This window comes from Rissa tridactyla, chromosome 27 (genome assembly GCF_028500815.1).
Source record: "Rissa tridactyla isolate bRisTri1 chromosome 27, bRisTri1.patW.cur.20221130, whole genome shotgun sequence".
NCBI lineage: Eukaryota > Metazoa > Chordata > Aves > Charadriiformes > Laridae > Rissa > Rissa tridactyla.
In genome coordinates this window covers 165,458-191,482 of record NC_071492.1, presented here as the reverse complement: position 1 = coordinate 191,482, position 26,025 = coordinate 165,458, and the positions used below count along the sequence as shown (strand labels likewise).

The 26,025-nt window shown below is 68.2% G+C and overlaps 4 protein-coding genes across 6 annotated transcripts; 3 read left to right on the top strand and 1 right to left on the bottom strand.

Moving 5' to 3' along the window:
• The first annotated feature begins 920 nt into the window (after positions 1–920).
• BLOC1S3 (biogenesis of lysosomal organelles complex 1 subunit 3) lies at positions 921–2,135 on the top strand. The gene is made up of 2 exons (XM_054183901.1): positions 921–1,034; positions 1,335–2,135. The coding sequence occupies exon 2, from the start codon at positions 1,338–1,340 to the stop codon at positions 1,833–1,835; it is 498 nt and encodes a 165-aa protein (XP_054039876.1). The 5' UTR covers positions 921–1,034; positions 1,335–1,337; the 3' UTR covers positions 1,836–2,135.
• Positions 2,136–3,148: 1,013 nt separating this feature from the next.
• CCDC61 (coiled-coil domain containing 61) lies at positions 3,149–5,801 on the bottom strand. 2 transcript variants are annotated; one of them, XM_054183899.1, is made up of 13 exons: positions 5,636–5,801; positions 5,466–5,548; positions 5,216–5,373; positions 4,979–5,131; positions 4,763–4,880; positions 4,608–4,690; positions 4,394–4,509; positions 4,221–4,296; positions 4,058–4,122; positions 3,860–3,938; positions 3,687–3,750; positions 3,490–3,556; positions 3,149–3,391 (listed from the first exon to the last, which is right to left on the bottom strand). In XM_054183899.1, the coding sequence occupies exons 1-13, from the start codon at positions 5,781–5,783 to the stop codon at positions 3,294–3,296; spliced, it is 1,308 nt and encodes a 435-aa protein (XP_054039874.1). In that variant the 5' UTR covers positions 5,784–5,801; the 3' UTR covers positions 3,149–3,293. The 2 variants fall into 2 exon arrangements, with proteins under 2 accessions (XP_054039874.1, XP_054039875.1); XM_054183900.1 differs by having other exon boundaries at positions 4,394–4,506.
• A 2,028-nt stretch (positions 5,802–7,829) lies between these two features.
• SYMPK (symplekin scaffold protein) lies at positions 7,830–20,597 on the top strand. Its single transcript, XM_054183888.1, has 26 exons — positions 7,830–7,881; positions 10,737–10,849; positions 11,414–11,479; positions 11,621–11,674; positions 11,787–11,860; positions 12,126–12,252; positions 12,341–12,590; positions 12,689–12,859; positions 13,550–13,789; positions 14,642–14,796; positions 14,923–15,073; positions 15,647–15,860; positions 15,938–16,088; positions 16,188–16,423; positions 16,633–16,714; positions 16,805–16,918; positions 16,999–17,146; positions 17,220–17,380; positions 17,457–17,565; positions 17,634–17,734; positions 17,823–17,913; positions 18,401–18,502; positions 18,585–18,772; positions 19,865–20,041; positions 20,173–20,259; positions 20,359–20,597. Exons 2-26 carry the CDS (start codon positions 10,745–10,747, stop codon positions 20,530–20,532), a joined length of 3,528 nt encoding a protein of 1,175 aa, XP_054039863.1. The 5' UTR covers positions 7,830–7,881; positions 10,737–10,744; the 3' UTR covers positions 20,533–20,597.
• Positions 20,598–21,122: 525 nt separating this feature from the next.
• Positions 21,123–25,056, top strand: DMWD (DM1 locus, WD repeat containing). 2 transcript variants are annotated; one of them, XM_054183907.1, is made up of 4 exons: positions 21,123–21,500; positions 22,064–22,246; positions 23,150–24,322; positions 24,756–25,056. In XM_054183907.1, the coding sequence occupies exons 1-4, from the start codon at positions 21,135–21,137 to the stop codon at positions 24,786–24,788; spliced, it is 1,755 nt and encodes a 584-aa protein (XP_054039882.1). In that variant the 5' UTR covers positions 21,123–21,134; the 3' UTR covers positions 24,789–25,056. The 2 variants fall into 2 exon arrangements, with proteins under 2 accessions (XP_054039882.1, XP_054039881.1); XM_054183906.1 differs by having other exon boundaries at positions 24,741–25,056.
• The last annotated feature ends 969 nt before the right edge of the window (positions 25,057–26,025 follow it).

Sequence of the window (26,025 nt, the reverse complement as noted above, 5' to 3'; positions counted from 1 at the left end):
GGGACGGGGGGTGGGGGGTGTCCTGCGATCACCCACGGGGGGGTGCACACCCACCACCCACCCCCCCCCCCCCCCCGCCGGCGGCTCCCAGCACCCCGTGGGCTCAGCTGGGGGCACCCACGGGTGACAGGGGGCACCCAGCCCCCACCCCCCCCAGCACCCACTCTCCTGGGGTCAGGGTGTTTTGGGGGGGGGGGGTGTCTCAGGGGTCCTGGGAGGTTGAGGGTGTTGCAGGTACCCCCCCCCCCCCCCACCCCAGTGTCCTCCAGTGACCCGGTCTCCCCCAGTACCCTCCAGTCTCCCCCAGGTCGTTCCCCCAGTTCCTCCCAGTCCCCCCCCAGTCTCCCCCAGTTCCTCTCCCCCCCCCACAAGTCCCTCCCCGTGACCCCGGCATCCCAATCTCCCCCAGGCCCCCCCCATCCCTCCCAGTACCCCCCAGTACCCCCACGTCACCCCAGTGTCCCCCAGTCCCTCCAGTACCCCGCTATTCTCCCCTATCCCCCCCCCCAGTCTCCCCCAGTCTCCCCCAGTCTCCCCCCTCAGACCCCCAGTCTCCCCCAGTCCCCCCCACCCAGTTTCCCCAGTACCCCCCAGACCCCCAGTCCCTCCCAGCAACCCCCGGTCTCCCCCAGTCCCCCCATCCCTCCCAGTAACCCCCAGTATCCCCCAGTCTCCCCCAGTTTTCCCAGTACCCCCCAGACCCCCAGTTCCCCCAGTCCCTCGCAGCAACCCCCATTCCCCCCCCAGTTTCCCCAGTACTCTCCAGACCCCCAGGCCCCCCACTCCCTCCCAGCAACCCCCCGTCTCCCCCAGACCCCCAGTAACCCCCAGTTTCCCCAGTACCCCCCCACACCCCCAGCGCCCCCCCCGCTGCAGCGCTCCCCCCCCCCCCCGCCGCCAGGGGGCAGAGCGCACCCCGCCGCCCGCCCCGCGCATGCGCCGCGCAAGGGCACTTCCGGGATGGAGGCTGCCCTCCCCCCGGCACGTGACGCGGTGCCCACCGTCATGTGACCTGCGGCGGCGCCGGGCCGGAGGTGGGAGATGCCGGGGGGTCCCGGAGGGGCAGAGCCCGGGGGCTGCGGCCGCCGGGGGGGAGCGGGTCGGGGGGGGGGGGGGGTGTTCCCTGGGCGTGGGGAGGAGGATCTGGGGGTCTCCGTGGGGCCGGGAGGTCCCTGGGCTGGGGGAGGGGCTGAGGCTTGGTTGGGGGTCAGAGGGTCGAGGGGACCCGGGGGGGGACTGAGCACGGCGGGAGGCGGGGGGGCAGAGGTTGGGGACACCGGGGGGGGTGGGGTGGGGTGTGCTGTCCCCCTGACCCCCCTGCTGTCCTCCCCCAGGCCATGGCCGCCCCCCGCCCCCCCAGGGTGGTGCCGGGCGAAGCCTCCGAGAGCGACTCGGAGCCGGAGCTGCTGGGGGGGGCGACCGGGGGGGTCCCCGGGGCCGGGCTGAAGGTGCCGGGTGAAGCCTCTGAGACCGAAGAAGAGGAGGAGGAGGAGGAGGAGGAGGGGGGTGAGAGGCCGAAGCCCCCCCCGTTGCTGGCAGAGGAGCCGGCGGTGGTTTGGGGGGGCCGGGGGGGCCCCTCACTGCTGCAGCAGCGGCTGTGGGAGGGCTCGGGGCGGCTGCGGGGGGCGGTGGGCAGCGCCCTGCGGCAGAGCTACGGCAGCGCCGCCCGGCACCTTGGGGGGCTGGGGGGGGCCCTGGGCCGGGCGCAGGCCACCGCCGCCGCTGCTGCCCACTGCCTGCGCCTGGCTCGCCGCGACCTGCGCGCCGTGGCCGCCACCGTCGACATCGTCACCGCCTGCCGCCTCCTGCCCGACATCCGCCTGCCCGCGCTCTGAGTGATGACGCCGGGGCCTGGCACCCGCCGCCCCCGGCCTCTCTGCAGCTGGCACCCCCCGGCAGCGTCACCGTCTGCCACCGTCTGCTGGACAGGACGGGCAGCAGCATCCTCATGGCGTCACCAGCATCACCGCATGGCATCGCCAGCGTCCTCGTGGCGTCACCGGCATCCTCGTAGCGTCACCCCGTGGTGTCACCGGCATCCTCATGGCGTCACCAGCATCACCGCATGGCATCGCCAGCGTCCTCGTGGCGTCACCGGCATCCTCGTAGCGTCACACCGTGGTGTCACCGGCATCCTCATGGCGTCACCAGCATCACCGCATGGCATCGCCAGCGTCCTCGTGGCGTCACCCCGTGGTGTCACCGGCGTCCTCATGGCGTCACCAGCATCACCGCATGGCATTGCCAGTGTCCTCGTGGCGTTACCGGCGTCCTCCTGGCATCACAAGCTGGCATCATCCGCATCACCACGTGGCCTCACCAGTGTCCTCCTGGCATCACCGACATCCTCATAGTGTCACCACGTGGTGTCACCAGCATCCTTGTGGCACCGCCGGCGCTGTAGGCAGCGGCATCCTCGTGGCATCACCAGCGTTTTCGTGGCGCTACTGGCATTCTCATAGTGTCACTGGCACCGTGTTCTCTGTGGCAGGGTGGTCACCGCGGGCGTTGTCACCGCAGCACCCTCCCGAGGGTGCGGTTGTGGTGGCACCGTCACCGAGTCGTGGCTCCAGCACCCCACGCTGTCCCCAGGACCTTTGTGCCGTGGTGGCAGCATCGTCACCGGTGTGGCCATGGTGGCACGAAATGTGGCTTCGGTGTGAGAGACTGGCCGCCCGGACCCCCAGCACCTCCGTGCTCTGGTGGCATTGTCACTGGTGGCCTCGTGGCTGGCTGCCAGCGTCACTGAACTGTGGCCCTGGGCTGGCTCCAGCCACCGTTGTCCCAAAACGCCACCATTTTGTGTGACATGGAGCTGAATAAAATGTGGCACAGCTACAGCAGGGGGCTCGGCCAGCGCTGTGGGGACAGCGGTGTCACTGGAGGGGACGCAGGGACACCCACCTGAAGGGGTGTCAGGCCATCGGAGGTGGGGCGCAGGGTAGCTGTGACATGGGTGCCGGTGTCACATCGTGGTGGCCTGGGCCATGGTCTGTGTCCCCCATGTCCCTAAGCCCTGGCACTGTCCCCTGTCACCCCCGGCCATGTCCCTAGCGTCCCCCCTCCTGCCACGTCCCCAGAAACAGGACACGGGGCAGGGGACAGTGAGTGGGGACACACAGGGCCCCCCCAAGCAGCGGGACACACCTTGAGGCCATACAAAGGTTTATTTGGGGGGACATTTGCCCCCCCGTGCCAGTGCTGTCACCCCCTGGGGACACAGGGGGGGAGCTGAGGGTCCCGAGGGGTCCCCTGGGAGTCCCCGAAGCGGGTGTGGAGGCGCCCCGGGGGGGTCAGAGGCGGGTGTCCAGGCTCTCCATGTACTCCTGCAGCGCCTGCAGCCGGGCGTCGATCTCGGCCAGCTCGGCCGAGGGCTCCTCAGAGCAGTTCTCTTTGGGGGGGGGGGGGGGGCAGGGACAAGGGAAAATGGGTTAAAAACCGACCTAAATCGGGGTGGGGGACACCCGGAAAATGCACGGGGGCGCTCACCTTTCCCAGGGCGCTCGCTGGCTACGCTGCCCATGGGCACCTTGCGGCCGGCAGCCGGGCGGGGGGCCTGGGGAGAGAGGGAGGAGGTGGCGGTGGCACTGGTGTCCTGTCACCCCACTTAGGGGGGGAGACCCCCCAAAGCTGGGGAGGGGAATCGGGGGGGGGGGGGGTCCCAGGCATCTGGGGGGGCCACTCACCACGCCGGGGCTGTTCCAAGATAAGGTACTCAGGGCTCTCTGGGCGCGGGTCTCCCTCCTGCCTCTGCCCCACGGAGGGAGGAGGGGTTAAGGGGTGCTGGGGGGGGGGCGGGGGAGCAAACATCCTGCCCCCCACCCCACACCCCCCCGCTGCCCCCCACCCCGGCGGTTACCTGGGGGGCAGGGGCTTGGACCGCTCATCAGCTTCACTGCTGGAACTCACCGCCGAGCGCCGGCTCCGGAAGCTTTCGGCTGTGGGGAGAAATGGGAGTCGGGGGGGGGAGGGGGGCGAAGGAGCCCCAGCACCCAGTGGGTGCTCCCCCCACCCCGGGTGCCCCCCCACTCCCACCCCTCAGCACATCCCCACTCACCCGAGGAGCTGCGACCACGGCTCCTTGCCGGGCTGGCGCTGCCGAAAGCTGCCCCGTGCCGCTGGCTGCACCCAAGGGAGATGGTGGTTAAGGGCGGGGGGGGGGGGGGGGCTGAGGGGGGACAGGGGACGGGGACAGTGACAACCCCAATGTCACCGCTTACTTTTTGAGCCCAGCCTCCTGCCGCCGCTGACGGGCCCTGACGAAGGCCGTGGGGTCAAAGCGCGGGGGGCGGGAGCCTGGCGGGGGGTAGAGGAGGGTGTTGGGGCAGGGAGGGGCGGCAAACCATGTGTGTGTCCCCCCCCCACTCCACGTGTGTCCCTCAGCGTCCCCCACCTGCGGGTGATGGGGACCGTGACGGGGGGCGACCCTGGCCGCCACGGCGGCTTTCCCGGGATGCCGAGCGTCGTTCCTGGGGACGGCTGGCCGTGCCGACAGGTGTCCGGTGGCTGCTGAGGGGACCGGCGGCGTGAGGGCGGGGGGGGTCAGGGGGCACACCTCACGCCCAGGCAGGGCCCCCCCCTCCCCGTGCCCCCCAGCCCGGCCTCACCCCCTCTTGCAGGAGGCCAGCTCGGCCGTCAGGCTCTTCACCCGCTGCTGCAGCCTCCGCTCCGACGCCTTCACCTCCGCCAGCTGCAAGATGCGGGGGGATGAAAGGTTCCCTCTGCTGCCACCGGCCCCCCCCAGCCCCCCCCCCCAGCCCACCTCGGCAGCCAGTTGCCGGTGCTCACGCTGGTGCCGGGCCTTCTCCCGCGCCAGCTCGTCTTTCATCCTCCGCAGTGCCGTTGCTTCTGCTGCCCGCTTCTCCAGCGCCCGCCGCAGCCTGCCGAGGTGTGTGGTGAGGGGGGGAGGTGGGGGGGGGCATCCCTCCTGGCTCTGGGGTCCCCCCGGACCCTTCCCGCTGACTCGAGCATGGCTCACCCGTCCTGCAGGTGCCGGATCTCGGCATCTCGGCCATCGTCCCTGCGCCGAGCCCGGAGCCGCGCCAGCTCCTCTCGCAGCTCCCGCACCAGCCGGTGCAGCGCAGCAGGATCCGGCCTCCCGGCGTAGGGCAGCGGCAGCGGGTAGTGGATCCTGGAAGGGGGGGGGGCAATATGGCAGGGGGGGTGAGGGTAGTGTCCCCCCGGTCCTGCCCCCCCGCTCGCTGTCCCCTGTTACCTGTCGAACTCGACGGAGTAGACAAGGATGAGGTAGCGCTTGGCATTGAGAGGGGAAGCGGTGGAGGGGGGAGGCCGGGGCATGGCCCCCACTTTGCGGCTGCGCAGGGCCTCCAGGTCGGCGTAGGTGAGGAGCTCCAGGCTGACGGACTCGCTGCTCTGCGGAAGGGAAAAGTTGGGGAGGGGGGGCTCAGTGGGACACACACACACACAAAACCCCCGAAACACGGCAGGGACGTCGCCGGCCTCACCTGCGTCAACGCTGACTCCAGCATGCTGCAGAAAACCCCAAATTGCTTGAAATTCCCCGTTTTGTGGGTGAGCTCCTCGATGACTGCAAGGAAAGGGGGGGCTCCAGTCAGTCAGCATTCCGGGGGGAATGTGTGTGTCCCCCCCCGCACCCTCCTCTACCGGGACTCACAGGCGGCGTCGAACTCGCCCCTCCACTGGTCCACGGTGCCGTGGGCTTCCACCTCCACCCCCAGCGCGGCGGGGGCCAGGCGCAGCCGGACGGTGTGCCCCCCGCCCCGGAAGGCAAGGTCAGCCTGCAGGTACCGCGGCTCCTCCATGACGCTGGCGCGGGGGCGGGGGGGGAACCTGCGGGGGGGGGGGGAGAGCACGCTTGGGACCTGCGGGAGGCACCCCCAGGAGATGGGGGGGGGCACCCCTGGGAAACGGGACCCAGGTCCAAGGGGCTGGGGGGGGGGTGGTTTAGGGTGGACTCTGAGGTGGTGGGTGTATGGGGGGGGGGGGGGGGGGGGTGGCACAGATTTTTTGGGGGACGCTGACAGGGGGAGTGGGAGGGGAGGCCGCAGCACGGAGGGGACCCACCGGGTCATTTGGGGACCGGGGCGGGGGGGGCAGTTTGAAGCGGGGGGAGGGAGAACAGAGGGACACGGGGAGAGCCCAGGCCTTGGTTGGGGGGGGGGGGGGGGGCTGCTCGGGAAGGGGGGGGGTGGGCAGGGCTCGGGGGGGCTGTTCGAGGGGGTACGACAGGGTTTTATGGGGGCTCTGGGGGGAGCAGGGCCCCGGGGGCTGTTCTGGCCGTACCGGGGGCTCTTCAGGCGGCAGAGATCGGGCAGGCCCGGCCGGGGGGCACTGCTGGGGGCCGGGGACCCCCCCCCCGGCCCGGCCCCGCTCACTCACCGCCCGCCGCGCTCCTCCGCCGCCTCAGCCGCAGCCCCGCCCCCCCCGCGGCCCTTCCCCCGCCCCATTGGCCGGCTGCGCCTCGCCCCGGCGTCTCATTGGCTCCCGCCGCCGCCTGTTCCCTCACGCCCCGCCTCTCCGCAGGCGGCCGTTAGCCGCGCCGCGCACCGCTGCTATTGGCTGTCAGGCGGAGACGGGCTCCCGCCTCTGCGTAGCCATTGGTTTCTGCGGCTGTCAGTCATTACCCCTGGGAAGGGGGAGGAGCCACCTGCGCCTGTGGTGCCCCCTGCTGGCAAGGCCCCGCCCCCTCATTCATGCCTGCAGCGCCCCGCTCCATTCATGCCCTCCGGGAGCGGGGACGGGGGGAGAAGGGAAGGGGGGGACAGGGACGGACCCACGGGGGACCGTGTCCATGGCTCTTTCCGCGGATTTGCGGGTCTCTGCAGATCCTAGTGGAGATCCTTGGTGGCATCATGAGGACCAGGACCAGGACCAGTCGCCATCTTCAGTGGCACCTCGGGGACTGTGGGCACTACGGATGGCACCATGAGCATCCTTCGTGGCACCACGGGGACCACAGGCTTCTGTGATGGCCCTGTAAGCCGTGGGGACCATTGATGATGCCGTGAGCGCCCTTGGTAGTACCACGGGGATGCTCCATGGGCCTTTATCCATGGGAATACACGTGAGGCCTTTCAACGCTGGTTACGAATAACGTCTGGAGCAGTATCTTGTGCCACGATTTGCACGTACTCCAGGGTCTCCGGTCACAGGGAGTCGCAGTCCCTGCGCGACTCAGCTCTTCGGTCATGAGTTCAGCTAAAGTTCCCTTCGGGGTCCCACGCTCTTGTCACGCCGACTCCGCCACGGGCTTCGCCGTGTCCCCCTGAGAGCGTTCTGACAGGTGGAACCCAAAGTCGCAGACTGAATGAGCGCAACGGACGTTTCAGAGGGATGGTCCCGAGACTTAGGCTGTTGTATCTGTACGAATATATGTGTACATATATATACATATATATTTATCAAAGACAGGGAAAAGTGGTGGCGGTTGGTTGGAAGTGGGAGATCTGGACGCAGACGGTAGGGAATAAGGGCTGGACAATGTCCTGCTTCTGCTGGGGGTCGGGTTAATTTTCCACCGTCGCGGTGGTTTTCCCTTTGCCTTTCTGACAAACCGGCTCAACCCACGAGTTTTGCCTTTTTTTCCTCCCGTTCTCCCACAAAAGCGGCGGGGGGGGGGGGGGGATGCGGGGCGAGGTCCTTTGTCGCCGGGCAGGGGCTGAGTCACGACACGCGAGTGGGTGGGTTTTGGGGGGGCAAGTCGGGGCGGGGGGGGGAAGGGGGGGGGGCGCCCCCCTTTCCCGCCCCCCAACGTGCGCAGAGCGCGCCACCGCGGCGCGCGCATCGACCCCCCGCGCCCGCGCGTGACAGCCCGCCCCCTGCGCGCGCGCGGGCGCAGGGGGGCGGGGCCTGGGGCCGGGCCGCGCGTGCGCAGGGGGGGCGGAGAGGGAGAGCGCGGCGGTGAGGGGGGGAGAGGCGGGAGTCCGGGGGGGGGGGGGGGGGGGGGTCTCCATGGGGGTTCTGTGGGGTGTGGGAGGGCTCTAAAGGGGTCTCCGGGCTGACAGGGGGGCTCCGTAGGGGCCTGCGGGGTGTGGGGGCTCCGTAGGGGCCTGCGGGGTGTGGGGAGGCTCCGTAGGGGCCTATAGATTGGGCGGGGGGGGGGGGGGTGTTGTCTGTGGGCTGTGCGGGGGCTCTATAAGGACCTGCGGGGCGTGGGGGGGCCTCTCTAGGGATCTGTGGGGTGTGTGAGGGCCTCTATGGGTGTGCTGGGGCTCTGTAGGAGTCTATGGGCTGGGGGGGGGGCTGCGGGGTGGGAGAGGGCTCTGTAGGGCCCCGCCGGGGGCGGGGGGGGGGGCTCCATAGGAGCCATAGGGTGTGAGGGAGGCTCTATGGGGGTCCATGTGTTTGGGGGGGGCTTCATGGGGGGCTTTGGGGCCGGGGGGGGGGAGACGGACGGACAGACGGACGGGACGACTCTATAGGGGTCTGTGGGCTTGGGGGAGGGTATGTAACGGCCTGCGGGGGGGGGGGGCGGCTCTAGGGCTCCGGGAGGTGTGGGGGGGTGGCGGAGCCCATAGGAACCTGTACGGTATAGGGGGGCTCTATAGGGGCCTGCAGGAGGAGGAGGCAATAGAGGGGCCTGCAAGGTGGCGATGGGGGGCTCTATAGGGCCTGGGGGGTCCATAGGACCCTGGGCCGGGTGTAGGAGGTTGGTGGGGCCCAGGATGGTGGGTCTCTATAGGGAGTGGAGGTCTTGTGGGGGGGGCGTAGGTTCCTGGAAGGGTCTTGGGGGGCCAGCAAAGGGGCTCTATAGGCCCCAGGGCAGCGTGTGGGGGCAGGGGGGGCTCCAGGTGAATATGGGGGGAATTGGGCTATGTGGGGGGGGGGGTGCAGGGGGCTATAGGCACCTCTAGGGGTTGGGGTAGGTGTGGGAGGGGGCTCCGTAAGTTCTTGGGCGGTGCCTTGGCGCTATAGGGTGTATACGGATGTGGGAGGTGTGAAGATGGGGTGCCCTAGGGGGTGGAGGTACTGTAGGGGTGGGGGCTATAGGTTCCTATAGGGGTGGGAGGGTTAGCGGGGCTCAGGGCTGGGTGGGAAATGGGGCTCTGCAGGCAGCAGGATCCCCTGGGAGGGTGTATGGAGGGGGGTGCTTTCTATAGGGTCCTGTGCCAGGTCGAGAGGGACTGGGCTGCATGGGCCTGGACATCTATAGGGTGGGGTGCTGGCGGGGCCTGGGGCGGGCACTGGGTTGTAGGGGGGACACGTACGGGATGTCCCAGGGGGATGTAGGACGCCCTGGGGCTGTATAGGGCACTCCAGGGTCAGCTGGTGGGTCCCAAGGGCCGTATAGGGGATCCGAGGGGCTGCGCAGGACGTTTCCGTGCTATACAGGGCGGTCCAGGAGCCATACAGAGCAACCTGGGGCTGCGTGGGGCAAGTGAGAGGTCTCTGGGGCAACCTGGAGGCCATAAAGAGCTGTATATGGCTCCTAGGAGCCATATAGAGCAACCTGGGACCATATAGGACAGCCAAGAGGCCATGGCTGGGTCTGTGTAGGGCATCTGAAGGGCATCTGAGAGGTGTCTGAGGCATCCTGGGGCCGCATAGAGCATGGCAGGAGCTGTACAGGGCACCTCTGGGCCGTATAGAGCATCTGGGAACCATATAGGGCATCGCAGGGGCTGTATGAGGCATCTCTGTGCCATATAGAGTATCCGGGGGGGCCGTATAGAGCATGGCAGGAGCTGTACAGGGCATCTCTGGGCTGTATAGGGGATCCCAGGAGGTGTATGGGGCATCTCTGGGCTGCATAGGGCATGGCAGGGGCTATATGGGGCATCCCAGGGTATGTACAGGATGTCTCTGGGCCATATAGGGCATCCCCGGGGCTGTATGGGCATTTCTGGTCTGCTTAGGACATCCTGGGGCTATATAGGTCATGGCAGGGGCTGTACAGGGTGTCTCTGGGCCATATAGAGTCTCCAGGGGCATATTTGGGCCATATGGAGCATCTGGGGTCCGTATGGGGCATCCCAGGGGGTGTACAAGGTGTCTGTGGGTCGTATAGAGCATCCTGGAGCCGTATAGTTCGCGGCAGGCGCTCTATGGGGTGTCTGTGGGCCCTATAGAAAGTCCTAGGGCCATATGGGGCATGGTGGGAGATGTAAGGGGCATTTCTGGGCCGTATAGAGCATCCTGTGGCCACGTAGGTGGTGACAGGGGCTCTACGGGGTGTCTCTGGGGTCATATAGAGCATCCTAGGGCCCTATGGGGCACGGCAGGGGTGTTATGGGGTGTCTCTGGGGTCATATAGACCATCCTAGGGCCCTATGGGGCACGGCAGGGGCCCTACGGGGTGTCTCTGGGGTCATATAGACCATCCTAGGGCCCTATGGGGCACGGCAGGGGCGTTATGGGGTGTCTCTGGGGTCATATAGACCATCCTAGGGCCCTATGGGGCACGGCAGGGGCTCTATGGGGTGTCTCTGGGGTCATATAGAGCATCCTAGGGCCCTATGGGGCACGGCAGGGGCATTATGGGGTGTCTCTGGGGTCATATAGACCATCCTAGGGCCCTATGGGGCACGGCAGGGGCTCTATGGGGTGTCTCTGGGGTCATATAGACCATCCTAGGGCCCTATGGGGCATGGCAGGGGTGTTATTGGGTGTCTCTGGGGTCATATAGAGCATCCAGGGGCCGTATGGGTCATTTGGGAGAGCCCAGGCTCCCTATAGAGCCCCCCAGGGCCGCGCGGGAGCCAGCCAGGCCCCTATAGCAGTGTCGTATGGGGGGGGTGACGGTGTTGTCCCCCCAGGCAGGGCCATGGCGGGGCCGGGGGGGGCTGAGGGCCCCAGCCCCCGCCGCAGCGTGGCCTCCCAGTTCTTCAGCGAGGAGGAGAGCGGGGACGGACGGAGCACCTCGGAACGGGTGGGGATCGGGACGGCGGGGAGGGGGGGGGCGGCCGGGATCCATCGGGGGTGGCAGGGTTCCTGGGATCCATGGGGTGGCGGGGGGCAGGGTCCCTGGGATCCCCAGGATGAGACGGCGGGGGGGGGGGACACACACCAATGGGGAGGGTCTGGGATGGGGCGGTGGCGGGGGGGGATACCTGGGATCCCCAGGATGGGGCGGGGGCAGGATCCATGGGGGGATCCACTGGGTCCAGGATCAGCAGGGGCAGGATCCCCCGGGGGGGGGGGGGGGCAGGTGCGGGGAGGGAAGATCCCTAGGATCCAGTGGGGGGGGGGGACAGGATCCTTGGGATCCTGGGGTTGGGGGTGTCAGGATTCCCAGGGGGGTTCCACTGGGGAGGGTCTGGGGTGGAGGGGGGGGGGCGGGGGGGATCTGGTGGTGTGGGTTTGGCTGGGGGGGGGGAGGGGAGCAGATCCAGTCTAGGGACACAGTGGCCGCAGTGGAGGGGAGCCAGCGGTTGCCCCATGGGGTGTGTGGGGGGGGACACGCTGGGGACACACACGTTATTTGCCCCCCCAGGTGGTGGATCTCCTCAACCAGGCGGCCTTGATCAGCACTGACTCCAAGATCACCATCCTCAAGCAGGTGAGTTGGGGGGCTGCCCCCCTGCGCCGGGTGGGGGGGACGGACGACACAGGCAGGATGACGGGGACTGGGGAGGGGGGGGACACACACGAGACATGGACACGCCATTCCCATGTCCCCACTGCGTCTCTCTGTCCCCAGGTGCAGGAGCTGATCATCAACAAGGACCCCACGCTGCTGGACAACTTCTTGGATGTGAGCTGGGGGGGGGGGCTGGTGTCACGGAGACCTGAAGGGGGTGGGGGGGGAGGTGCTGGGATGGATCCAGCCTTGTGCTGAGCCCCCCCCGCGCCGTGTCCCCCTCCAGGAGATCATCGCCTTCCAGGCTGACAAGTCCATCGAGGTGCGGAAGTTTGTGGTGGGCTTCATCGAGGAGGCGTGGTAAGGTGGGGGTGTCCAGACTTGGGGGGCGGGTGCGGAGGGCTCAGCACCCACTTGGAGGGGGGGGGGTGGGTGTCACCCGATGACCCGCTCTCGAGCCCTGGGGACGCTCAGCACCGTCCCTGGGGACAGATGGGCCCCATCTGGGCTTCTGGGGAGACGGGCGGGAGGAGGCGTGGGTGCTGAGCACCCCCTTCTCCCGGGGGCCCGTTTCTGTGTGTCCCCCCCACCCTTTGTGTGTGTGTCCCATTCCCCCCCCCCCCAGCAAGCGGGACATCGAGCTGCTGCTCAAACTGATCGCCAACCTCAACATGCTGCTGAAGGATGAGAACGTCAACGTGGTGAAGAAGGCCATCCTCACCATGACCCAGCTCTACAAGGTGGCCCTGCAGGTGAGGCACCCTGGGGCTGGAGGGGTGGGGGGGTGCCCGTGGGTGCCGGGGCCGGGGGGGGTGCGGTTTAACCCCTCCCTGCCTGCAGTGGATGGTGAAGTCGAAGGTGATCAGCGAGCTGCAGGAGGCTTGCTGGGAGATGATGGCGGCCATGGCCAGCGACATCATCCTCCTCCTGGACTCGGACAACGACGGCATCCGCACCCACGCCATCAAGTTTGTGGAGGGGCTCATCATCACCCTCTCGCCCCGCATGGCCGACTCTGACGTCCCCAAGCGCCACGAGAACGACATCAGCCTGGAGCGCATTCCCAAGGACCACCCCTACATCAAATACAGTGAGGCCGTGGGGCGCCGGGGACCCCTCCAAGAAAGGGGGCGGGGGGGACGCGCACACACGCCCCCCCCCGGCTGAGCGTCCCGCATGTCCCCGCAGACGTGCTGTGGGAGGAGGGCAAGGCCGCCCTGGAGCAGCTCCTCAAGTTCATGGTGCACCCGGCCATCTCCAGCATCAACCTGACGGCCGCGCTGGGCTCCCTGGCCACCATCGCCCGCCAGCGGCCCATGTTCATGGCTGAGGTCATCCAAGCCTATGAGACCCTCCACGGTAAACGTCGCCTCACCGGATGTCACTGTCACCCGTGGGAGCAGAGCGTCCCCGGTGCCGGCCGGTTCCCACAGCACTTGTAGGGTGGGGAGGTCCCGGGCTCACCCATTGCCCTGGGGAGTTCTGGGTCCCTAAGGTCCCCCCACAGGAGGCTGCGGACCCAAATGTCCTTGGGCCCAGGTCTGCAAGGTCCCCGTGGGAGGCTGGGGACTCAAATGTCCTCAGGCCCAGGCCCCACGGTCCCACCATGGGAGGCTGGAGACCCCAGATGTCCTCAGATCCGGGTCTGCAAGGTCCCCGTGGGAGGCTGGGGACTCAAACGTCCTCAGGCCCAGGCCCCACGGTCCCACCATGGGAGGCTGGAGACCCCAGATGTCCTTAGATCCGGGTCTGCAAGGTCCCCGTGGGAGGCTGGGGACTCAAACGTCCTCAGGCCCAGGCCCCACGGTCCCACCATGGGAGGCTGGAGACCCCAGATGTCCTCAGATCCGGGTCCCCAAGGTCCCCACGGGAGGCTGGGGACCCAACCATCCTTGGGCACGGTTCCTGAGCACCCACCTTCTATCTCAAGCAAGGACCCAGGCTCACCCCCGCCGTCTTGCAGGCAGCGGACCCCACTGCCACCCAAACCGTGGTGTCCCCAGGTGTCCCCAGCCATCCCTAACACAGTGTGTCCCCCCCATCTCACAGCCAACCTGCCCCCCACCCTGGCCAAGTCGCAGGTGAGCAGCGTCCGTAAGAACCTGAAGCTGCACCTCCTGAGCGTCCTGCGGCACCCGTCCTCGGGGGACTTCCAGCCCCAGATCACCACCCTCCTCGTCGACCTGGGCACCCAGCAGGCCGAGATTGCCCGCAGCATGCCCAGCCCCCGCGACACCCGCAAACGACCCCGTGACGAGCCCGACGCCACCCTCAAGAAAATGAAGATTGGTGAGATGTGGGGGTGTCACGGTTGTCTCCTCCCTGGGGGCCCTGCGCACCCTTGGGTCCTCCTAATGCTGCATGGAGTCCCCCCAGTGCCCTCCTGGGGACAAGTGGTGGCATTATGCTCCCCCCCAAGGTACTCCCAGTGCCCCCCAGGGTCTTTCTGGTTTCTCCTGGGAGTGGGTGGTACCATTAAATGCCCTTCGGGGTCCTCCCAGTCACTCCTGGGGACGTGTGGTGGCATTAAACGCGCTCAGGTCCTCCCCGTGCCCCTCAGAGTCCTCCTGTTCCCTTCCTGGTCGCACTGCGGGTGGGGGGTGGCATTAAAGGCCCCGAAGGTCCTCCCAGTGCCCTCCTGGGGAAGCTGGGGACGGGTGGTAGCATTACAACCCCCCCCCCAGCGTCCTCACAGTCCTTTCTGGGGACAGACAGTGGCACTACGTACCCTTGGAGTCCTCCCAGTCCTTTCTGGGGACAAGTGGTGGCAGTACACCTCCTGCAGGTCCTCCTGGTGCTACCTGGGATCTTTCTGGTTCCTCCTGGGGAAGGGTGGTGGCATCAAACACCCCCAAGTCCTTCCAGTGCCCCTCAGAGGTCGTCCCAGTCCCTCCCGAGATCCTCCCAGTCCCTTCCTGGTCACGCCGGCTGTCGCGCTGGTGGCGTTAAACACCACCTCAGTCTTCTCAGTGCTCTCGTGGGGCGTTCCCAGTCCCTCCTGGGGACCATCGGTGCCACAACAGTCCCACTAAGTCCTCCTGCTCCTTTTCTGGGGTCCCCGCTGCCTGGTCGTGGCTGATGACCCCCCCAGGGACCTCCTGGAGACCCTGACACCTCCCCCCTCCCTTCTCCTCCTGGCAGAACCCCCCCTGGGTGAGGACGACGAGGACAAGGACCTGGAGCCGCCGATGGTGGCGGCCCCCAAAGCTGCCGGCCAGGCCAGCGTCCCCTCGGACACGGACATCACCGCCGAGTTCCTGCAGCCGCTGCTCACCCCGGAGAACGTCGCCAACCTGGTCAGGGGATGGGGAGGCGGCGCTTTGCGGGGTGTCGTGGCGCTTTGGGGGTGTAGTGGCGGGTTTTTTTTTTGGGGGGGGGGGGTTGGCTCTAAGGCGATGTGTCCCCCCCGCTTCTTCCTGCAGGTGCTGATCAGCATGGTGTACCTGCCCGAGGCCATGCCCGCCTCCTTTCAGGCCACCTACACCCCCGTGGAGTCGGCCGGCACCGAGGCGCAGATCAAGCACCTGGCCCGGCTCATGGCCACCCAGATGACAGCGGCGGGGCTCGGCCCGGGTGAGCGGGGGCTGGTGGGCGGGTGCGCGCGTCCCGTGTGTGTGTGTGTCCGTGTCCCCCCTTTCTTTTCCTCCATGGCAGCACTTTTCGGGGTGCTCAGCCCGGGTCGCAGAGGAGCGGAACGCCTCCTCGCTCAAAGGCAGGGAGCAGCAATAGGTTTTACTGGGGTGAAATAAGGATTTGGCAAAGCTGGAGAAGTTGGGTGGGATTTAACAAATTTTAATAGCGGTCCGCCGAGGGTTTGTTAAGTTCAGTGGTGAGGTTCGCCTTATTCGTTACGGCGAGGCGGAAACACACACGGGAAAATGGAATTCGGGGTGAGTCAGAAGCGAGTCGCCTGCAAGTCGATAGGATGGACAAGGTGAATGTCTTCCGTTTAGCTCCGGTGTCTTGTTCTGTACTTCGGTTATCGTGCGTTTTGGGGTTTCGAAACCGCCTCCGGAAATATTTTTTTTGACAACCTTCCCCCCTCTTGGACGGGAGCCGGGAGCTTTCCCGCTCGCCCTGAGGGGGTGAGAGGCTGGTTGCTCCTTAGCCCAAGCCCAGGAGTCAGCGGCCGCGGCACCGTTTCAGGCGTGGAACAGACGAAGCACCTGAAGGAGGAGCCGAAGGAGGAGAAGGCGGCCAAGCCGGAGAGCGTGGTGATCAAACGGCGGCTCTCGGCGCTGGCCCAGGGCCAGGCCATCTCGGTGCTGGGTGCCCAAGGCTCGGCTGCCAACCTGCTGGAGGAGGAAGCCCCCCAAGCCAAGCGTCGCCCCGAGCCCATCATCCCGGCCACGCAACCCCGGTGAGCCCCCCCGCCACCGCTCCCCGGGGCAGGGGGGGGCACCCGCGGGTGCTGACGGACCCTGTCTCCCCTCCAAGGCTGGCGGGCGCCGGCGGCCGCAAGAAGGTTTTCCGCCTGGCCGACGTCCTGAAGCCGCTGAGCGACGCGCAGATGGAGAAGCTGAAGCTGAGCGCCATCAAGCGCATCCTGCGCGCCGAGCGCGCCGTGGCCTGCAGCGGGGCTGCCCAGGTACGCCTGGCCACCCCCCCGCCCCAAACCATGGGGGTGAGCCCCCCGCCTCGCTCCCCACATCTCGCCAAGACCCTCTCGCCTCCCGTCCCCCGGCAGGCCCGCGTGAAGATCTTGGCTTCGCTGGTGACGCAGTTCGAGGTGCCGCTGAAGAGCGAGGTGCTGGCCTTCATCCTCGACGACGTCCGCGGCCGCCTGGACCTGGCCTTTGCCTGGCTCTTCCAGGAGTACAACGCCTACCTGAGCCACCTCCCCGCCGGCAGCCTGGAGCGCTACGATGAGTGTCTCATCGGGCTCCTCGCCGGCCTCCAGGAGAAGCCTGACCAGAAGGACGGGTAGGGACGGTGCCACCAGGGACGGGACGGTGCCACCAGGCTCCGGAGAGCTGGCACGGTGGGAGCTGCAGCTCTCAGGCCATGGATACTCCTCCAGATGGTCCCCAGGGTTGCCCATGTGTGTCCCCACCCCGGTGGCATCATCTTCACCGCGGTGGTGACCCCACTCTGGTGGTGTCCCCGCCCCGCTGATGTCCGTTTCCTGACAGGATTTTCACCAAAGTGGTGCTGGAGGCGCCGCTGATCACCGAGAGCGCCCTGGAGGTCATCCGCAAGTACTGCGAGGACGAGGTGGGGACACGCAGGGTTGGGGACAGACGGCGCTGGGGACGTGGGGATGAGCTGCGGTGTCCCTCACCGCCGTGTCATCCCCCTCCCCAGAGCCGGACCTACCTGGGCATGTCCACGCTGCGCGACCTCATCTTCAAGCGGCCGTCGCGGCAGTTCCAGTACCTCCACGTCCTACTGGACCTCAGCTCCCATGAGAAGGACAAGGTACTGGCAGGGGACTTGGCCTCCGGCGCCCCCAGGGGACACCCCCGTCCCCACGCCGGTGACACGCAGCTGCCCCGCAGGTCCGCCAGCAGGCCCTGCTCTTCATCAAGCGCATGTACGAGAAGGACCAGCTACGGGAGTATGTGGAGAAGTTCGCCCTCAACTACCTGCAGCTCCTGGTGCACCCCAACCCACCCTCCGTCCTCTTCGGGGCTGACAAGGACACGGGTGAGTTTTGGGGATGGGGTGGCGCCCACCGGGGGCGGTCCCCGGGGCTCCGGTGACGCCGTGTGTGATGCAGAGGTGGCCGCGCCGTGGACGGAGGAGACCATCAAGCAGTGCCTCTACCTCTACCTGGCGCTGCTGCCCCACAACCACAAGCTCATCCATGAGTTGGCGTCCGTCTACACCGAGGCCATCGCCGACATCAAGCGCACCGTCCTGCGGGTCATCGAGCAGCCGGTGAGACCCATGAGGGTTGAGGGGATGCAGTGTGGGGTGCGGTGGCCCGGTGACGCCGGCGGTGGCTCTCCTGTAGATCCGGGGGATGGGGATGAACTCGCCCGAGCTGCTGCTGCTGGTGGAGAACTGCCCCAAGGGAGCCGAGACGCTGGTGACGCGCTGCCTGCACAGCCTGACGGACAAAGGTAGGGATTGGGGGGGACGTGGCGGGGTGGCACGTGCCCCATGGTGACGTGCCACCCCCTCCTGGCAGTGCCCCCCTCGCCCGAGCTGGTGAAGAGGGTCCGTGATCTCTATCACAAACGGCTGCCAGACGTGAGGTTCCTCATCCCTGTCCTCAACGGGCTGGAGAAGGTCAGAATGTCCCCTCCATCCACGTCCCTTCCCCTCGCGTCCCCTCTCCTCACATCCCCCTGGCTGAGCGCTGCCGTTTCGGATGCAGAAAGAGGTGATCCAGGCCCTGCCCAAACTCATCAAGCTCAACCCCATTGTGGTCAAGGAGGTCTTCAACCGCCTGCTGGGGACACAGCACGGTAGGGGACGGGGACGGCCCTGGGACATGCGGCAGCCCCAGAGTGGGACGTGGAGCCTGGCACCTCCCTGGGGACAGTCCCGGTGCTCGCTGTGGGGACGTGGGACCTCTCCGTGGTGGGACACCATGGAGCAATCCTGGGGGACGCTCCCAATGCTCACTGTGGGGACATGGGACACCGTGGAGCGTCCCTGGGGACAGCCCTAGTGCTCGCTGTGGGGAGATGGGCCATCGCTGGGGTGGTGGGACACCATGGGGCACCCCTGGGGACAGTCCTAGTGCTCTGTGTGGGGACATGGGGCCATCCTGGGCTGGGAGGTGAGACACGGCACCTCCCTTGGAATGGCTGCAGGGACATAGCGTGACCCCAGGGCCAGTCCTCGCCTCTGGGGGCCACCATGGGGTGGGACACGGGCCCTGGCGCCTGGACCCTGTCCCCACCCCGACCTCCTGAGGGACGGGGCCACCTCAGCGCTGTCCCCCGGCAGGTGACGGCGCCTCGGCCGTGTCCCCGCTGAACCCGGGGGAGCTGCTGATCGCCCTGCACAACATCGACTCCTCCAAGTGCGACATGAAGTCCATCATCAAGGGTGGGTGCCGCAGGGCGGGGGGTGACACCCCCGGCGGGCAAGCCTGGAGGCGAGGGTGACGCCTCCTCCTTGTCCCTTGCAGCCACCAACCTGTGCTTCGCCGAGCGCAACGTGTACACCTCGGAGGTGCTGGCGGTGGTGATGCAGCAGCTGATGGAGCAGAGCCCCCTGCCCATGCTGCTCATGCGCACCGTCATCCAGGCCCTCACCATGTACCCCCGCCTGGGCGGCTTCGTCATGAACATCCTCTCCCGCCTCATCATGAAGCAGGTCCCGCTGTCCCCCCCGTCCCTCTCCGTGTCCCTCACCGTGCACCCCCACCTGGCTGGGCGGCTTCGTCATGAATGTCCTGTCCCGCCTCACCGTGGAGCGGGTCCCCCTGTCCCTCTGCGTGTCCCTCGGGGCGTTCTTCTGTGTGTCCGTCTGGCCTTCTGCTGGTCCCTCTGTCCCTCGGGGTGTCCCCCCGGGTGTCACCCCATCCCTCTGGGTGGCTCTCCGTCCTGTCGTGTTGTCCCTGGGTGTCCCAGCCCCGCTGTCTTTCCCTAGAGGGGTCTGGTCATCCCACCCCCGTGTCCCTGGGTGTCCCGTCTGTCCTGTCCTGCTGTCCCTCTGGCTGGCCCCAGCACGGGGGGCTGGTGGTCCAGGGTGGGTCCCCTGGGGGGGGGGTCCCTGGGGGTCACAGCCCAGGTGGCTGTCCAGGGGGAGGTCTGGTCACCCTGTCTTGAGTCCCTCTGGGCGTCTGTCCGTCCTGCCCGGCTCTCCCTGGGTGTCACAGCCTGGGTGGCTGTCCCTAGAGGGGTCTGGTCACCCTGTCCCCATGTCCCCATGGGTGTCTGCCTGTCCCGTCCCACAGGACACAGCCCGGGTGTCTCTCCCTCTTGGGGTCTGTCTGTCCTGTTCCTCTGCCCCTATGGGTGTCCGTCCCTCCTGTCCCACTGTCCCGGGATGCCCCCGTGGGGGTGTCCGTCCCCGTGGGTGTCTGTCCCTTCCCTCTGTGTCCCCGTGGGGGTGTCCGTCCCCGTGGGGGTGTCCGTCCCTGTGGGTGTCTGTCTCTTCCCTCTGTGTCCCCCTGGGGGTGCCTGTCCCTTCCTTCTGTGTCCGTCCCTGTGGGTGTCTGTCCCTTCCCTCTGTGTCCCCATGGGGGTGTCTGTCCCCGTGGGGGTGTCTGTCCCTTCCCTCTGTGTCCCCGTGGGGGTGTCTGTCCCTTCTCTCTGTATCTGTCCCCATGGGTGTCACCGTCCCCCCTCTGTCCCCATGGGTGTCGCTGCTCCCCCTTGTTCCCCCCAGGGTCCCAGGGCCGGGGGGGAGCCCCCAGGGCCCTCCCCGCCCCCGACCCTCCCTCTGCCTTCCTGCCCCCCCCAGGTGTGGAAGTACCCCAAGGTGTGGGAGGGGTTCATCAAGTGCTGCCAGCGCACGAAGCCCCAGTCCTTCCAGGTGGTGCTGCAGCTGCCCCCCCCCCAGCTGGCCGCCATCTTCGACAAGTGCCCTGAGCTGCGGGAGCCGCTGCTCAGCCACGTCCGGGCCCTCACCCCCCACCAGGTGACCCCCCCAGCCCCCAGGGAGGGGGCACGGCGGGCACCCCACCCCCTCCCCAAGTCTGGGGGGGGGGGGGGGGTGGCGTTTTCCCTCCCCCTGACCCGCCGTGTGTCCCCCCCCCCAACCCCTTGCAGCAAGCCCACATCCCGCTCTCCACCATGGCCATCCTGGAGGCTTCCACCCGCCACGAGCCCGACGCCCGGGAGGGGCCCCCTGGAGAGGTGGGGGCGCGGGGGGGGGGTGTGTCGGAGGGGTCCCAGCCCCCACCGTGGCAAGGTGGGGGCCCCCCCTCACCCCCCACCCTGTGCCCCCCCCGCCAGGAGAAGCCCCCGAAGCGGCCCAACGAGGAGGAGGCAAAGGGGAAGGCGGCCGCCGCAGCGCCGGGGGGGGGTCCCAGCACAGGGGCCCCCCCTGCCCCCTCCGAAGCACCCCCCGAGCTGGGGGGGGCCGATCTCGAGCCCCCCCCCCATCTTCATCAGTGTCCCCGAGGATGAGGAGAGCTCAGGGGGGGCCGGGTCCCCCCCTGATGCCACCCTGGAGCCCCCCGCCGCCCCCCCCAAGGTATGCAGCCCCCCCAGCACCCCATGTGCCCTTCTTGGGGGGAGGCCCATCTCTAACCACCCCCCCCCCCCCGTTTCTCTCTGCAGGACCCCCCCGCCACCGCGGAGCCCCCCGCAGCGGCCCCCCCCCCTGGCCGAGGCAGCCCCTGGCAGCCCCCCCTCCTCGGAGCCGCCCCCGCCGGGCACCCAGAGCCCCGAAGTGCCCCCGGGGGGGGCCCCCGAAGCCCCCGCGGGGCCGGCAGAAGGCTGAGGGGGGGCTGGGGGGGCGCCCCCGCCCCCGCCCCCTGGGGTGCTGTGCTCAATAAAGGCCTGCGAGCGGCTCCGGGCTGTGTCTGCTTTTTGGGGGGGGGGGGGGGGATTGTGGGGGGCGGGGGGGGGGCACGTTGTGGCGCTGGGGGCGGCCGCCAGGGGGCGCGCTGCCAGGCCGCGCCGGGGTGGGCGGGGCCAGGCGCGTGACTCAGCGCGTTGCCATGGCGGCGGCGGCGGCGCGCGGGCGGGGCGCTTCCGGCGGGCGGTGACGCCCTTCCGGCGGGAAGATGGCGGCGGCGGCGGCGGCCCCGGGGCCGGGTGATGGCCCCGCGGCGCTCCCGGCCCAGCCGCTGGAGCTGAAGAGCCAGTTCCGCACCCGCGAGGGCTCCTACCGGCTGCTGGGCCCCGAGCCGCGGCCCCGAGCCGGCCCCGCCGCCGCCCCCGGACCGTCCCCGCCCGCTGCCGGCCCGGGCCCCGCCGCCGCCCCCGGCTCGGCCGCGCTACCCCCGGTGCGGTTGTCTATGGTGCGACTGACGCTGCCGCCCGCCGAGGAACCCGGGGGCCCGGCCGAGCGCAGCCGGGTCTGCTTCAACCTGGGCCGAGAGCTCTACTTCTACGGTGGGGCCGGCTCCGGTGGTCGCGGCAGCCGCCGGGTAACGGGGGAACCGGGGTCTCGGGGCGGGGGAGGAACCGGGCGTTAACGGGGGTTCTGGAGCCAGGGGGTACTGGGGACACCGGGATTGTCGCAGGGATCATAGAGCCGGTACTGGGGGGCTGGTACCGGGGGGCTGGGCCCAGCGGGGACGGGGACAGGGACGGTGACCTCAGAGCCCCGGGAGCCTTTTGCTAGCCGGGACAGGGACGCTTGGGCCAGTAACGGTGACCCCAGACCCCCCCAGGAGCCATTTTCTAGCGAGGACACTGAAGATGGTGACACCGGGGACAGTAACGGTGACCCCGGACCCCACAAGAGCTGCCCGCTAGTGGGGACAGCAGGGAGGGTGACGTCCGGGTCAGTAATGGCGACCCCGGAGCCCCCGGGAGCCGTCTGCGGGGGGTGGTTGGCCTAGGATGGGCCAGGCAGCGGTGTGACGGTGACAAGGATGTTCCCTGCACCACCGGGGTGGGTGCGGGGGTGTCCCCTGCCCTCAGTGACATCCCCCAGTCAGTGGCGTCCCCTTTGGTGACGTCCCCGTCCCGTCCCCCCCCCCCGCAGTCGCTGGACCTTCACAAGCCCATCGACAAGCGCATTTACAAGGGGACGCAGCCGACCTGCCACGACTTCAACCAGTTCACGGCTGCTGCTGACACCATCGCCCTCCTTGTGGGCTTCTCCGCCGGGCAGGTCCAGTGCCTCGACCTCGTTAAGAAGGACGCCAGCAAGCTCTTTAACGAGGAGGTGAGACGCCAGAAGGGGCTGAGGCTTCCACCTGGAGATGGCGGCGGTCGTTAGGGGCCCGCGATGGCTCTGCACCCTCAGCGAGAGGCAGGGCTGCGTGCGCCACGACTCAGATTTGGCTGCCCAAACGTCCCTTTTTTGGCTTTGCCCGTACTGACACCTTGGGTTTGTGCTGTGGCGTTCTCTTGCGTCCCGAAATGTCCCCATTTTGGGTCCCCAAACATGCCAGTTTGGGCTTTGCCCTCAGTGACACCCCGAGGTTCTGCCTCAGCCCTCACTCATGTCCCCAAATGGGCCAGTTTGGGCTTTGTCCTCAGTGACACCCCAGGGCTGCGCTGTGACAGGGATTCTGGTCCCCAGATGCGGCATCTCAGGTCCCCAAATGCTCCTTTTTCAGCTTTGTGCTTAGTGACACCCTGGGCCTGCACCCTGACACCAGTTTGTGTCCCCAGACACACCAATTCAGGTCCCCAAATGCCCCTTTTTTGACTTTGCCCTTATTGATGCCCCAAGGTTCTGCCTCAGCCCTCACTCGTGTCACCCAATGTCCCCATTCTTGTCCCCAAGTGTGCCAGTTTGGGCTTTGCCCTCAGTGACGCCCCGGGACTGCACTATGACATGGATTCGTGTCCCCAAATGCACCGATTCCGGTTCCCGAATGCTCCTTTTTTGGCTTTGACCGTAGTGACACCCCAAGTTTGTGCTTCAGCCCTCACTTGTGTCCCCAGACGTCACCCATTCATGTCCCCAGAGTCCCCGTTTGTGTCCCCAAATGTGCCGCTTCGGGCTCTGCCCTCAGTGACACACCGCGGCTGTGCCGTGCTGCCGCTCTGTGTCCCCAGACGTGCCTGCGGGGCCAATCCCGCCCCCCCTGACCCCCGCCTTTTCCTCCCCTCCCCGCAGCGCCTGATCGACAAGACGAAGGTGACCTTCGTCAAGTGGCTGCCGGAGACGGAGCGGCTCTTCCTGGCCTCGCACGCCAGCGGCCACCTCTACCTGTATGACGCCGAGCAGCCCTGCGGGGCCGCGGCCCCCCAGTACAACCTCCTGACGCAGGGCGAGGGCTTCAGCGTCTTCGCCTGCAAGAGCAAGACCCCCCGCAACCCCCTCCTCAAGTGGGCGGTGGGCGAGGGGGCCCTCAACGAGTTCGCCTTCTCGCCAGACGGGCGCTCGCTGGCCTGCGTCAGCCAGGACGGCTGCCTGCGCGTCTTCCACTTTGACTCCATGCTGCTGCAGGGCATGATGAAGAGCTATTTCGGGGGGCTGCTCTGCGTCTGCTGGAGCCCCGACGGCCGTTACGTGGTGACGGGGGGAGAGGACGACCTGGTGACCGTCTGGTCCTTTGCCGAAGGGCGGGTGGTGGCCCGAGGTCACGGCCACAAGTCTTGGGTCAATGCCGTGGCCTTTGATCCCTTCACCGGGGCGGCGCAGAGCCCCCAGCCCCCCGAGCTGAGCGGGGGTGAGGAGGAGGACGAGCCCGCCGACCCCCTCACCCGCCGCTCCCCCGCTGTCACCTACCGCTTTGGCTCGGCCGGCCAGGACACCCAGTTCTGCCTGTGGGACCTGACCGAGGACGTCCTCTACCCCCGGCTTCCCCTCTCCCGCGCCCGGACCCTCACCGGATCGGCAGATGCCGGCATTCCTGTGCCAGGGCTGCCCCGCTCACTCTCCCGCTCCAACAGCCTCCCGCAGCCGGCGGGGACGGGCTCAGCCCGCGGCCCCCCGCCCGACGTCCCCCCGGCTCTCAGCGTCGGCCGCTTCGCCACCTTGACGCTGCAGGAACGCAAGGGACCCTCCGGCGCCGAGAAAGAACACAAACGCTACCACAGTTTGGGCAACATCAGCCGGAGCGGGGAGAAACCCCCTGGCGGGGCCGGCCCCCGGGGGCGGCTGGACACGGCCAAGGTGCTGGGGACGGCGCTGTGTCCCCGCATTCACGAGGTGCCGCTGCTGGAGCCCCTCGTCTGCAAGAAGATCGCCCACGAGCGGCTGACGGTGCTGCTCTTCCTGGAGGACTGCATCGTCACCGCCTGCCAGGAGGGACTCATCTGCACCTGGGCACGGCCCGGCAAGGCCGTGAGTGCGGGGGGGGGGGCGGGCCTGGGGGGACACGAGGGGTCCCACCTACAGCCTGGGGGGGTTGGAGAGGGATTTTTTGGGAGCTGGAAGGGACGCGAGGGACCCACCGGCAGCCCTGGGGGGGTTGGAGAGGGGCTTTGGGGGGGGCTGGGGGGGCCATGAGGGGTCCCATCAGAAGCCTGGGGGGCTTGGAGAGGGGTTTTGGGGGGCTGGGGTGGATGTGGGGGGTCCCAGCAGCAGCCTGGGGGGGTCGGAGAGGGGCTTTGGGGGGGACTGGGGGGCCATGAGGGGTCCCAGCAGCAGCCTGGGGGGGTCAGAGAGGGGCTTTGGGGGCTGGGGAGGACAGACATGGTGGGGGGGGGAACCAGTGTGTGTGGGGGTCCCCCCCGGTGACTGAGGTCCCCCTCCCTGGCAGGGACTGTCCTCGCAGAACGGCGGCTCTCCTAGCGGCACCGTGGTATAGCTGTCACTGTCACCGTCACCCGTACGTACCCCCACGGCTGCCACCGCTCCAGGACACCACTCCGTCCCCATACTACTGAGCCCCCCGGGTGGGCGGGCGGGCGCCCCGTTGTCCCCACGGCCACCCGCTGTCCCCTGTCCCCGGTGGGGCGGTGGCACCGTGGTGTCGCGCCGGCGGGGCGCCCTGTGCCTTCGTCACTTTATGTCCCCGCCACGGCGTGGGGCCACCGGGCTCTGCCCTTATTTATACTAAAGAGACTCTTTTCACACTCGGGGTGGCCCTGACGTGTCTGGGGACAGGGACAGGTTGGGGACACCGGGGGCAGGGATGAGGGCTGGTGCGCAGGGATGGGTGGGGGACATGCTGGGCGACGTGTGGGGACGTGGGGAAGACGATGGGGACAGACTGGCGATACGATAGGTGACACATGGGGATCCAGGATGGACTGGGGACACGATGGGGACACTGGAGACACGATGGGTGGCACGTGGGGACGTGATGGGCCACACATGGGGACGCAGGGACAGACTGGAGATAGAATGGGGACACAGGGAGTGACGTATGGGGACAGGGGGGCAGCCTGGGGACGCTGCAGGGCCACGGCGACAGCAGGCAGCAGCCGGTGCCCCATGGGGACAGCCCAAGGGACACGGCGCTGCTGTCCCCCTGTCCCCCGGGGCCAGGACACACGCACCCCCACCCCCCCAGGGGCCATTCTGGGGTCCCCCTGTGTGTGTCGCCATGTGTCCCCCCCCACACGCAGAGGCCAGTTGCAGAAACACAATTTTATTCTCGTCTCTTCCCCTGGAGGGGGGGCAACAAACCGGGGGCGGGGGGGGGCGGGGAGGGTAAGAAGATGGAGGGAGGGGCAAAAAACCGGGGGGAGGGGGCAAAAAAAACAGGGGGGGCAATAAGCTGGGGGGTGGGATGGGCAAAAAATGGAGGGGGGGGGTATAAATAATGGGGGGGCTTAGTGCAAATGTGGGGCGTCCCTACAAATAAATTACTAGTGGAGGGGCCCTGGGGGACCCCCCCAGGGTGGCACGGGGCGGGGGGGGGGGGTGTGTGTGTGCCCCCCACCCACCTCAGGGGGGGGGTTGGGTCCTGCCGCCCCTCATTGCCGGTCATGGGGGCAACGGTGCACACATACCCCCCCCCGGGGGTCCCTGGTGGTGGGGGGGGCCCGGACACCTGGGTCCCCGCCCCTGTGCCTAGTGGTTACGGGGGGGTTATGTAC